Here is a 12,029-nt window from a genome sequence, read left to right on the forward strand (position 1 = left end):
CTCGGAGACAGCCGAGCCTACACCCAGTGTCAGTACAAAGGGTGGTGAGGATCAGAGGGTAGACCAGCACAGGTGATGTTGTGGTAGGTGTCTGCTGCAGACCACCTGATGAAGAAGAGGAGGTGGAGAAGTTTTCTTTAGGCACTTGGAGGCATCCTTACAGCTACAGGGCTGGGTACTCATGAGTGGATTTAACCACCTCGCTGTCTGCTAGGAGAGCAGTGTGGCTGGGCACGACCAATACAAGAGGTTTCTGGCATGGTTTGAAGGCAATTTCGTGATGGAGGTGGTGAATGAACCAACTAAGGGAGATGCTTTCTTGGACCCGCTACTCAAACTTGGTGAAGAACTGGCTGAAAATGAGAAGGCTGGAGGCAGTCTTGTCTGCAGGGACTACAAGACTGTGGCACTTAAGGTGCTGAGAGAAGTCAGCAAGGCAAACAACAGAATTACAACCCTGAACCTCAGAGGAGTGGGGGTTTGCCTGTTGGGGAGGAGAAATGCAAATACATTGTACAAATTGAGTTAGGAAGCAAGAATTTCAGAAAGTGGCAACTACAAAAGGGTGTCAAATCCATCCTTCCGTTTGTCATCTGTGAAAATGCTGAGATTATCAACCGCATACTTACAAATATTTGAAAACCAGCATTCATTGTTTTCACTAAGCACTTACCAATCTTGGTCTTGTTTTTGGTTCTTTTCACGTATTTAGAAAACAAGACCCTTGGAGACCACTGTATAATCTCAGAATCGCATGAAGAGTGGATGCAATTGCAGACAGACGCAAAGAAACTACAGTAGCTGTTTTCCAGAGAACCACAGCAGTCCCATAAAGCTGCTTCAGATATATGTACATGATTTAAAACTAGGAGATTGCATTTTATTAGGGGGTACAACTCAAATGTAAAAAAAAAAAAAGGAGCAGCTACACAGTTTACAAAGTAACAACTAAACATACCATAAATCACATTTAAGTCTACAAGGGAATGTAAATGAGATAGTAGCCATCCATGCCTGACTGACTCCTTTACTTCAAACTCTATACAGAGTCATAGAGGAGAGCAGAAAATCAAGCAGTTTTTTCCTTCTTTCTTTCTACTCTTCATCTTCCTTCATTTCCTCTCTCTCCATTTTAAATGTAGTTGAATACTAAATATGTGTTCAGCATATAGTGTGTTCTGTGAGCAGCAATAATAGTATGCAGGTCAGATCCATAGGGGATGAGCAACTAATCCATGTCCATGCACATTCTCTGCAAAAATCTTCCCATGAGATTTGCAGTTCCACTGAAAGAAGAAAAAAAGAAAAGCAATCAATTTGAGGATTAGGAAGAGGAGCCAAAGAGAGATAGTGGATGAGGCTCCCATGAGTGAAGGGCAGTGATTCCTCACCTGGACAGACCCCCATATATATACAGCAAGCGCTATGTATAAAAGAGGATCACTGTGCGCAGAAAGAAATGTCTTTGCCCATCTTGATTCCCCTTACAAAGAAGAAAGAAGATGCTAGATAAAATTTTGGTATTGTCTCAAAAAGTTCCTGCCCCACGTCCATTTTCCTCTACAGCTTTCTACGTTCTCATGCCATTTACAAGAACAAAAACTCAATTACAGAGAACTAGCTCAGGCCTTTAATGCTGCCAGTTATAAAAGAAGATTGTAAAAAAGCCCAACAAATCCAGAAAAAAGCAGCATCTTGTTTTGAGGTTATTTTGTCCAAATTTCTACGTAAACAAGACATACTACAACTGCAGTGTGTCTGTATGTCAGAACACCCCAACGTAAGAAATGAACTCACCAGATGTGGCCATCTATGGCAGAGGTGTGAAGATAATATTCCTACAAATGTCATGAAAATGGATGCCTAAGTAGGTGAGAAAGACCAAGTTAACCTTTTTTATTGAGGGAAAGGATGCAATAGGGGGCTGTTTTGTAAAATATACAAGAATCCTCATGGGGACAAGGCATTATGTCACGTCAAACTGCAGGAAAAGGTTTTGATTTGACATGAGAAAGTTCAAGAAGCACACATAGAAAGTTAAAAGTCTGTAGGTCCTTTGGTCAAGAAACTGCAGACAAAAGACAATGTTCACAAGTCTGTGAGGAGGAAGAGTGAGATATGGAGGTGTGGGCCTGTGCTGTCCTCCTTTCTACACTTTGGGCACTCACCAGCAATGTAGGAGACAGATGTGCTGTCCAGTTGTTTGTGATAAGGCACCTTGCTGGAGAAACAGCTTCTGCAGGGGCAGATGCAGCTAGAAATAGACATACTGAATGTGGATTAGAAGCAGTGTTGATGGGTACTCATGGACACAACAGAGCTTGGACACAGCAGCAAAGTAGGCAAAAGAAATGGCCTGGTATGTGGTGTGTTTGCTGGATTACGGGAGGGTGAATGCTTTGCTTAGACATCTCATGTACTGTCTGGTAAATCACTGTCATCAGAAACTGGACCCCTCCTCTTCACTAAAGATGCTCCAGAGGGAAAGTGACCATCCCATTTAGAGTTGCAGGAGTGCCCCTGGAAAGGGATGGCCCCACAAAATCCTTCTTTGCTCTTCCAAGGAATTGTTGAGAAATTTCTTGTTTCTCAGGTATGCTTATTCTTCAGTGTCCCCTTGCTCCAGAATGAGTCCTGCTTCTGTCATGGGACTTTGAGATGAACGGGGTAATGAGCACGTAAAATTCTAGGTTATGGCTATGGTTCCTATAGGTGTTGCTTGAGTATCATAGAATCATTTAGGTTGGAAAAGACCTTTAAGATCATCGAGTCCAACCATCAACCTAACACTGCCAAGTCCACCAGAGTACTCCTGGAGAAGATGCTGACACAGAATATACTCCAGAAATGTACCTTTTTAAGCACTAGCAGCTACACGGAATTGGGTTTATTATTTTCACCTGGTAGTTCAGATGTTTTTCTCAAACACAAACAGCCTGAGCAACATGTTCCTGTAGATCAGGACTGGTGGGTTAGCAGCTTACTCTGAGATCTCCTGAGACACATCCTTTGCTTTTGTCACTACTTGGAAGTCAGTAGAGTGAAATGGGAGTTAAATTGGGTTTCCCCATTGCGATTACCTCGTCTGGCAGCTGTGGCCTGATTCTGGTCCCTTCACACTGTCCATTTACCCAAAAGGTTGGAGACAGAAAGTCATAGCTCAAGGGATAACAGCCCATGTTCCTGAAAGTCATTGCTGTTCTCCATATTTTGTTGGGACATTTGCCCCTATTTTTCATTTAGCAGAGCTAAAAATTGCCTGTGAAATAAAAAAAAAACTCAAAAAACCCCCAACCCAACAACAAAAAAAAAACAAAACCCAGAAATGAATCAATAGAAAGAGGTAATACTCAGACTTGGATGACTCTGAGCAAGACTTGGCTATTTGCAAAGGCTAAGATGCAAGTTGCTCTTTTTTGAAATGTTCTTGGTTTTTTTGTTCCACTCAGGACACGTTACTAGGATGGGAAGAGGAGGACGTGGGGGGGGAAGAAAGAGGAACGCTATTTTATGGTAAAAATATGTGGGGCAGCAATGCCAACCACGAAAAGGGGCCTCTCATCATGGAAAATGAGACTTCTTCCAGCTTGTTTAAAACAAAAATGCCTTCAGCTCCAAAGATGACAACCTCGCCCCAGCCCAGCATCTGCCCTGGGAGGGGAGCGGGTGGGAGGAGACCATCCCGCGGTGTCAGTAGACCCACAGTGACTCTCCGTGGATGTCTGGAGCTACTACAAATGAGGCTCTGCCTGATTTTGAAAGAGGAGGAATATAGAGGGCAGTTCCAGCCTGCGAGGGAATAGAGGAACTGGGCTGGAGACGCCTTTGCTGCTCCCGGCCGCTCCTCCCTGCACACCCCGAGCACCCAGAGCCTGGGAGCTCACCCGTCCAGCCGGGGATGCAGGAGCCTTCCTGATACGAGCGACTCCGCAAAGTCTTTTTCCTGACATTTCGGAAGCTTTTTGAAGGAAATTTTGATGACCTCGTTTTCCAGGTAGGCAGAGTTTTCCTCTCCTTGTATAGCGGTCGTGTGGCTGTTTACTGACGGTTCTCCAGGAGGAGTAAAAGAGCCAGCCCCTGAAATCCCAGCCTGTGCCCCTGCGGGCTGCTGCCCATTGCCTCTGCTCACAGGCTCTCCAGCAAGCTGCTCATTTCAAGCATACCATATTTAAACAGTACCTGCTGTAAGAGAATATGTATTTGACTGTTGCTTTCAGCTTTTGGTTAGTTCGGGTGTTTTTCCAAGAATTTTTTCCAGGTGTGGGTAGTGTGAGCCACGGACTCTCATCTGCCAGGGCCAGAGCTTTAGAAAATTCCATGGGGGGACCTGTTGAACGAAATTCTTCCCTGGGGCAACTGAGTTGAGTTCACCAGCTACACTGAAGTGATGGCAGCAGTAGCAGCACGGTACTCCGCTGCTGCTGTGCAGCAGAACGACTGATCTGCTGCATGATTCCTCTTTGATTTTCAGAATTTCAGAAGATATGGATTAAATTAACCTGTGATTCATGTCTCCTAGTTATGCTGAGTTTCATCAGCACAAGCTCCTCTATTTTGGGGGGGTAACAGCACATTCGGAAACGCCTGTGAGTTCATTGTTCTTACCTCCTTGGGTCAGCTATTTTTTTGGTGGCAGGGGTCTGCATGAGTGCTGTAAATGGAGGTTTCTGGCTGCCAGAGCCAAAACTCCAGGGGGTTGCAGCATCCCCCTGGGTGGCAGGCACAGTCCTGCGGCCAGAGCACCCGGTGGGGGCTGCTCCCCAAAGCCTGCCTGAGGCCTGGGCTTTCCCTGACTGAAGTCCTGGGATAGTTGCAGTAGGAGAGCTGGAGAAGAGCTGGGCTCCCTGCAGCTGTTGGGAAACCTTCCCCCTGGGTGGTGTGCCCAGGGATTCAAGCTACAGGGCACGTTTGGGTAGCGACTGTGACAAACACTGAAATTCCCTCCACATGCAGTGTGCAAACCATGGGCACGCAAATGAGGAAGAGGAGTTGCATTTATAAGAACTTTTGTTCCAAATGGGACACTTTTTTTTCTGGTTTTATTTTATTTAGTAAACATTTGAGTGGAGTAAAATGATGCCTGCACAAGTGGATGGCACCACAGGCACTGCCTGCTGGGCATGGCCATGAAAAAAGTTGGGACTGGGTCCATGTCAGAGAAATACACAGTGCACCAGAAGGAACTTCAGAAATATCGATGTGTGGGATAAGACAGACCATGGCTCTGCCTGGCCAGGCACCTGAGGTGACCTTTCTAGTGTGTTAAAATCTGATCTATCTGATAATGAGATGTGAGAGTGCAAGTAAGCCGACTGTAATTTGCACATTTGAAAGAGTCATTGCAAGTTATTTGTTTGCCGTAATATTACATTTGGTTCAGTTGCTTAGGGTGGGAAGAGATACCCACAGAGAACTCTGGTCCTCGTGCAAGACCACCATTTTTGCAGGGCTCTGTGTAGATAACTCTATATACTTTTGCAATTATGTGGATAACAGCCAGGTCACCTGGGATCTGAGTGTGGGAGCAGCAAAGACTATGCATTTTTCTGCTGAGCACCTGAGGCATTAGGTAGGAGCATAGACCCTAATGCAGGGAGGATTGTGCAAAGCAGCGCCCTCAAAATCTGTTCAGAGGACCCAAAGCCGCTGCTCGAAATTCCCTGTTGTTTTTTTCTTTGTGTGCATCTCATGGGGAAAGAGATGCATCACTCAACAATGCAAATACTGAGAGAAGGAAATTTCAAGATAAATCGTTGTAAGGCCTTGCTCCTACAATATCATGGTCCTGCTCTTGCAGAGAGAGAAAGGTCAATGAAGAACAGGATGGGCAGACCCAAGTGTTCAAACATAATGAGCCAGCTCCCAATTTGCTCTTTCCATTAGTTTTCTGGACTGTCAGTGTTCAAAAATTGTCTTCAACATCCAGAAAATGTGTTAGTCTGAAATATACCCTTTTGCTGGTGAAATCTGAGATTTCCATTTGAGCGTTTCGCAGCAGGAGGTGGAGCTTTGAGGAAAATATCAAAAGTTATGAGATTTGTGAGAGAATCACAACAGCTGATAGTGCTCTGAGGATGGCAAAATAGGCACCATCACCCACCCCAGCCTTGGAGACCCCTTAGGTGGGGAGAGGGTCCTCTCCCCTGTGTGTCCATTCACTGTTAATGACCAGGTGGGATGCTGGTATAGCAGAAGGCTAACATAGCTCAAGGCACAGAGATCCCCTCTGAGGGAGACAGAGTGCCTATGACAGAGTGAAATAAAGGAGACTGTGTGCAACAGGACCACAAGGAAGTGAAGTGTGTCTAGTGTTTTCAGCTGTCGCTTTTCTGCCTCGCCTTTCTGCCTGTGTAGAGGCAAAGGCCATGGTGCCTCGTTGATCCAGTCCAAAGCCCCGAGGGCTGTGGGCAGAGGCAGTCTTGTGCCAGAGCTGGCCCTGGTTGCCTGAGCAGTTTAACTACTCCTCGCACTCTGCCTGGAGAGCAGCTCTTCTGCACAGCGCCTTTCCCACCCACGCACACATGGCAGGAGGGAGGGAGGGAGGTGGTTAAACACAGGACGTGATGATCTGTGAGTCAGACACTTGGCCAAAGCCTCCAGTGCTCCCAGCCTCTCCAAAAGCTGATGTCTCCAGCTTCCTCAGCCATCACGAAAGACTGGCTCTAAAATGGTGCTGTCTGAAGGCACAAAGCTGTTGTGTCCTACAAGAGATAAGGATCTCCTGCAGCTCTGCTTTGTGGAGGGCAAACAAGGCAAGGGAAGCCTGTAGTAAGGCTAGAGGGAGGAAGTCTTGATCTTAACTAAAACACCCCTTTAGCATTAAAGTAAGTATTTTATCCTTATGATACCTCTCCTGTTCTCTGCAATGCAATAAAAATTGAGCCACACTTACCTGCAGGGACTTAATGAGGCCACAGTCAGGTCTCTTTCCAAACAGCTATGCAGCCTCTCTGAGCTGGAGGGGAGAAAAGGACCCATGAACTACTTGGTAGGGACATTCGGGTGCTGAGCTGGAGGCACGTGAGAGGTCCTCGATGTCAGAGGGCTTTGCTGAGCCATGTCTGTGGAGCACCTCGTTGGTGTTCCCGAAGCTTTCGTATCTCTGTACATCTTGTCCCCTTCCCCCAGGAGATCTCCAAAGAGCATGAGGGCGTCTCCTTCCCCTATCTAAAATCCAGCCTGAGCACTGGCTCTCTCAGGCTTGTTAGCATATGCACAAGCCTTAATAAGGAGGAAGGCTGTCACTGTTGTAAGCATATCGGCAGCACTGATGGAACCAGCCTTTCCAGCATAAACCAGTTTGCAGAACCCTGTGATGTGCTGCAGCTTGCAGTGTAAACTGGAATGGGACATGTCCCACCAGGGAATGGCTGGTCACCACGTGGAGAAAGGTCTCTAGAGAGATGCAGGGCAAGTTGAGCTGTCTGTATTATTCAGGTAATGCCGTTTCTCATGCAACTAAGGCAGCAGCTCAGCTGCATTACTAACTTGCCCTCCCCCTGCACTGCCAATGCAACCAAATGCACTGTCAGTGTCCATTGAAGCCTTAGACTCTTCCAAGAACTACTCAAAAAAGCCATTTAAGGAAGAAGCTGTCTTTCTGGACTGGACTCAGGCCTTCTTTTCCTAACAGAGATCACACATGCCCCTTTTTGGTTTGTGTTGTGTTGACCACCAAGCAGAAAAGTGTCTATGCTACTACTTGGTCTGTGTGCCATCAAGGGGCCATGCTGGTTAGTGCGATTGTCCTCCAGACATAAAGGCAAATGTCGCCTCTTCCTCCATATTCTTTGCTGTTGATAAGTGTCACTTGGGTTTTGTCTGTGAATATCCTTTCAAAGCCTGTGTTCCTCTGAACCCTTATATCTACATTCCCAAGAACTTTTCAGACTAGATCTCTAACTCTTCTGCTGCTTAAGTTATCATAACCCTACCCAAAATATACTCCCATGTGCAGCTGGACCTCAGAGGCCCAGTGATGGGTTGAATTCTAAAGATGTGCATTTCTTCAAGCACTTGTTTATTCATCCCTTCACTCCATGGGTTGTGCAGCCTACAAAGCAGCCTGTTAAGCAAGGGATTTTGTACCTTTTTGGTATACACAGGCATCACCATACCCACATGGCGAGTTGGAGGTGGAAAGGACCTGCTGCACACCTTCACTGGTGGTCTGGCCAAGCAGGCAAAGAAAGGAGCATGGATGCTTACATCTGCGTGGATCGGGGGTGGTAGAGTCAACGTGGTCATGGAGCAGACAGACACACACCTGGAGAGAAACCATGAAATCAGAAGATCCTGACGTACTGTCAGTAGCTCCACCACCTGATCCCTCCCTTCGGACTGACAGAGAAGCTAAAGCACTTTTAAATCATTCACCCATACTCCAACAAAGAAAATACTTTATTGCTTAGCTTCCAAGTCAATATAAAAATCTACATTAGTGGCCCAGGGATGCATCACGGTGATGGAGAAGTCGTGTTCTTCACATACAGGGTTTACAGGGAGCATTGGCTTTGTATCTTCCCAGCAGAGCTAGGCGGTTGTATATCATGCTTAACATGTAACTTGTGTTTTCCCACAGGCATCTAAATATCCAGAGGAACTGCTGAGATGTTCCGAGCAGCCTTTTTTCCCACTCTCCTTTGTGTGGTTCTAGTTCCTCTTCATGCTCAGTTTGATGAGGATCCTGGAGATGCCAGTCCTACCTCCTGTGCAGGTATTAACCAGATAATTTAGGTGCCTCTCTCCTTTGTAGGCAGCAATTTCACTGAAAGCAATGGCCATGCTCAGTTGTAAAGCCTGCTCACAAGGAACTGACAGTGGCACGTTACACCTCTCCTGCCCCTTTGCACTCCTGGGCAGTGCCCTGGGGTAGTGATCCATCTGTAGGGAGCACTGTCCTCCACTGAAACTCCCATTTCTGGGTTTGCATTGGCATGCAGAGAGGTAGAGATTGAAGAGCTGGGGTCTGCCAGTGGTGGCTTCTCCCACCTGATGCAGTATTAAATACCGGTCAGTCTCCAGAGCTCAGCTCTGTATCTGATGTCAGAGAATAGTCCATTTTGAATTTGACAATTTCAGCGCTTTTCAGTTGAAACGTGGAGAAGGTGATTTACATATCCAGCCTGACTTTTACAAAAAATGGTAAGATTTTCAAGATTGATTCAATAGTGAGCCGATCTTAGGATTTTGAAGTCCTGGGCACCAGAGAGTCATCTGACCTGAACATAGATGTTACTGCTAGAGCTAAGTGGGACTTGTGCTTTTTCCAGTATCACACTTGGGTACGATCTTTTTGAAAATGTTTATAAATCAGAGAGCAACCAGCAGCCTGGCAGGCAGGGCATTCATTTAGTGTAGGACAGCAAAAGTCATACCCTTGCTCTTCTTCATTCAAACCTGGCATTTAATCCTCAGTTTCCTCATTTCCTCCTACCCAGGTGGAAATAACTCCTGATTAGTAAGACCTGCAACACCCTCACAGGAAGCTGAATCTCGAGCCTCATGCTGTGGTTTGCTCTCTTCACAACTCTATGTGCTGTCCTCTATGTACTGTCTATATACACTTCTTGGTCCAGGTTTCTGGGGGACAGTGAAGGGGGTGCAACAGTGCATGAAGTGCTCTGACATGGTCTGGATAATTGTCTCCATGCAGAAAAGAGGAACTGCCCCATCAATGTGTACTTCATCATTGACACCTCGGAGAGTGTTGCTCTGCAGACTGTGCCTATCCAGAGCCTCGTGGATCAAATAAAGCGGTTCATCCCTGTGTTCATCGATAAACTGGAGAATGAGCTCTATCAGAACCAAGTCTACATCACTTGGCAGTTTGGTGGACTTCATTACTCAGATGTGGTGGAAATTTACAGCCCTTTAACAAGCAGCAAAGACATATACCTCCCCAGGCTGTCTGCTATTAACTACCTTGGCCGGGGCACCTTCACAGACTGCGCTATCTCCAACATGACAGAGCAGATCCAGACCCAGATGGCCTCAGGTGTGAACTTTGCGGTAGTCATCACTGATGGCCATGTCACTGGCAGTCCCTGTGGGGGGATGAAGATGCAGGCTGAGAGGGCACGAGACATGGGGATCAAGCTTTTTGCGGTGGCTCCCAGTGAGAACATCTACGAGCAGGGACTGCGGGAGATTGCCAACCTGCCGCATGAGCTGTACCGCAACAACTATGCCATCACGCAGAAAGACACCCTGGACATTGATGTGAACACCATCGAGAGGATAATCCAAGCTATGGTATGGAGTGCCACCTGAGGTGCAGGGAGTATAACGGGGAGGACAAGAGAAGCAGTGCGTGGTTGGGGGGGATGTTTTCTGAGCAGCCCCGCAGTGGGTTTTGGCAGGGCTCTAGAGAGCACCTCCAGTAGCGAAAAGCTTCCGTTTTGTTTCTCTTCCTTTTCTATGTCCTTTCAGCACTTATGGACCAAATGGAGTCTCAAGCATCTCTAATTTCTCTGGTTAGGTGCTTAACCAGGACTCCTTGGTTTGCGCCTCTGTTTCCCGGCATGTCTGGGCAGACTGCCACCCTAAGCCTGGCTCTGGCTCAAGGCCAGACCCATACCCCAGCCTGCTCCCCATCCAGGGGCGCGTGGAAGATTGTGCAGCACCAAGACACGTGCTCACCATCAGCATGGTCTTTGAGGCCCCACCTGTGAGGCATTGTTCATCGAGGACTCTGCTGAGAACGTCTTTAAAGCCATGGGACCTTTACCACCTCCTCTCCCTTACCATCACACACACCTCCAAGGGTGTGATGCTGTTTTTCTCTTGGGGCTGACCACCTTAACTGATTCTGTTCATCCTTTTTTCTCCTTCGCAGAAACACGAAGCCTACGGAGAGGTGAGTGAGCAGCATCTTTATGCCATTGCCACACGACACAGGTTTAAGTTGCCTCACTTAGAGAAGACCAGCTCGTACCCCGAAGTAGCAGGCCAGATTTTGCAGCAAGCTGCGCAGGATGGGTCTCTGCCCACCTGTGGATCAGTGCAGAGCCTGGGGATCCATCCCTTTACCCAGTGGTTAAAATGGGGTACTGGACTCTTCACTTTCTGCCTCCCCCTCACCTGCAATGAGTTCAGGTCTATTGAATAGACTCATTTTATCACTTTGGAGGCATGTTTTGTAGGTGCTCTGCAAGTTGAATCTCCTGCCCTGCTGGTATCACATGGACAGGGTTTGGCAAACATAGGGAGGAATGTGCAGAGCGATGCTCCAAAGGGCATGTACATGCCCTGATAGCCCCAGAAGAGCAAGCCCACACCACCTTGCCTGACACTTAGCAGTCCTGTTCTTTCAGTTTGGGCCCAGAGCCAAGCCATAATGAATGTGCTTGTGGCAACTTTCTGCTTTTAATTTACGGGCAGCATTTTTCTGCATGTTTGTTGCTGCCTCAACTCTGACCCAGCTGGAGCCATAGTAGTTTTTAGCACTGTGGTCATGGGGAGAGGTGCACGGACAGCCGTGGTGCAGAGCTGAGCTTCAGGTGCATGCTGGCTCAGCATGTGAAGCAGCCAGGACACTGCAGTGTAGCGGTTAAACCTCCTGTTTAATTTGTATTTCAGTGCTACAAGATGAGCTGCCTGGAGATTGCAGGTCCGCCTGGTCCCAAGGGATACCGAGGGCAGAAGGTAAGTCGCCCTAACCTGTGGGAGAGAATAATGCCCGTGCCTGCCACAGACACTGCAGGGTGCCCTAGATCTCACCTCAGCTGCAGCAGCCTTCACAGGCATAGCACCCAGGTGGGAAATAACTCCCTAGCATCTGACTTAGCCCTGGGAGACTGCTGTGCTGCAGTGAATGGAGGGAGCACACAGCCAGCACCGGTGTCTCCACATGTCTGTGCCGAGGCTGATGCATTGACAGCAGTGCAGAGAGGCATCAGAGCATCGGCTGGGGGGGGCGCGGCGCCGCCCCCCCCCCCCCCCCCCCCCGCTCACTGCGATGCTGCGAGAGCATCAATACTGCAATGGGCTCCACAGCTGAAATGGAGAGAGAAGTGCCACTACTGATA

General features: G+C 47.7%; 1 protein-coding gene across 2 annotated transcripts in view; it reads left to right on the top strand.

Annotated features, from left to right (window-relative positions):
* The first annotated feature begins 3,857 nt into the window (after nt 1-3,857).
* The window catches only part of COL6A2 (collagen type VI alpha 2 chain), a 29,523-nt gene continuing 21,351 nt past the window's right edge, over nt 3,858-12,029 (top strand). For both annotated transcript variants that reach the window (XM_009283131.2, XM_009283132.2), the window contains exons 1-5: nt 3,858-3,994; nt 8,582-8,716; nt 9,656-10,254; nt 10,838-10,858; nt 11,581-11,646. In XM_009283131.2, the coding sequence (XP_009281406.1) occupies nt 8,611-8,716; nt 9,656-10,254; nt 10,838-10,858; nt 11,581-11,646 (792 nt within the window). In that variant the 5' untranslated portion in view covers nt 3,858-3,994; nt 8,582-8,610. The remainder of the gene's footprint in view (nt 3,995-8,581; nt 8,717-9,655; nt 10,255-10,837; nt 10,859-11,580; nt 11,647-12,029) is intronic.

The sequence above is a fragment of the Aptenodytes forsteri genome, unplaced genomic scaffold, assembly GCF_000699145.1.
Source record: "Aptenodytes forsteri isolate BGI_AS27 unplaced genomic scaffold, ASM69914v1 Scaffold198, whole genome shotgun sequence".
Taxonomy (NCBI): domain Eukaryota; kingdom Metazoa; phylum Chordata; class Aves; order Sphenisciformes; family Spheniscidae; genus Aptenodytes; species Aptenodytes forsteri.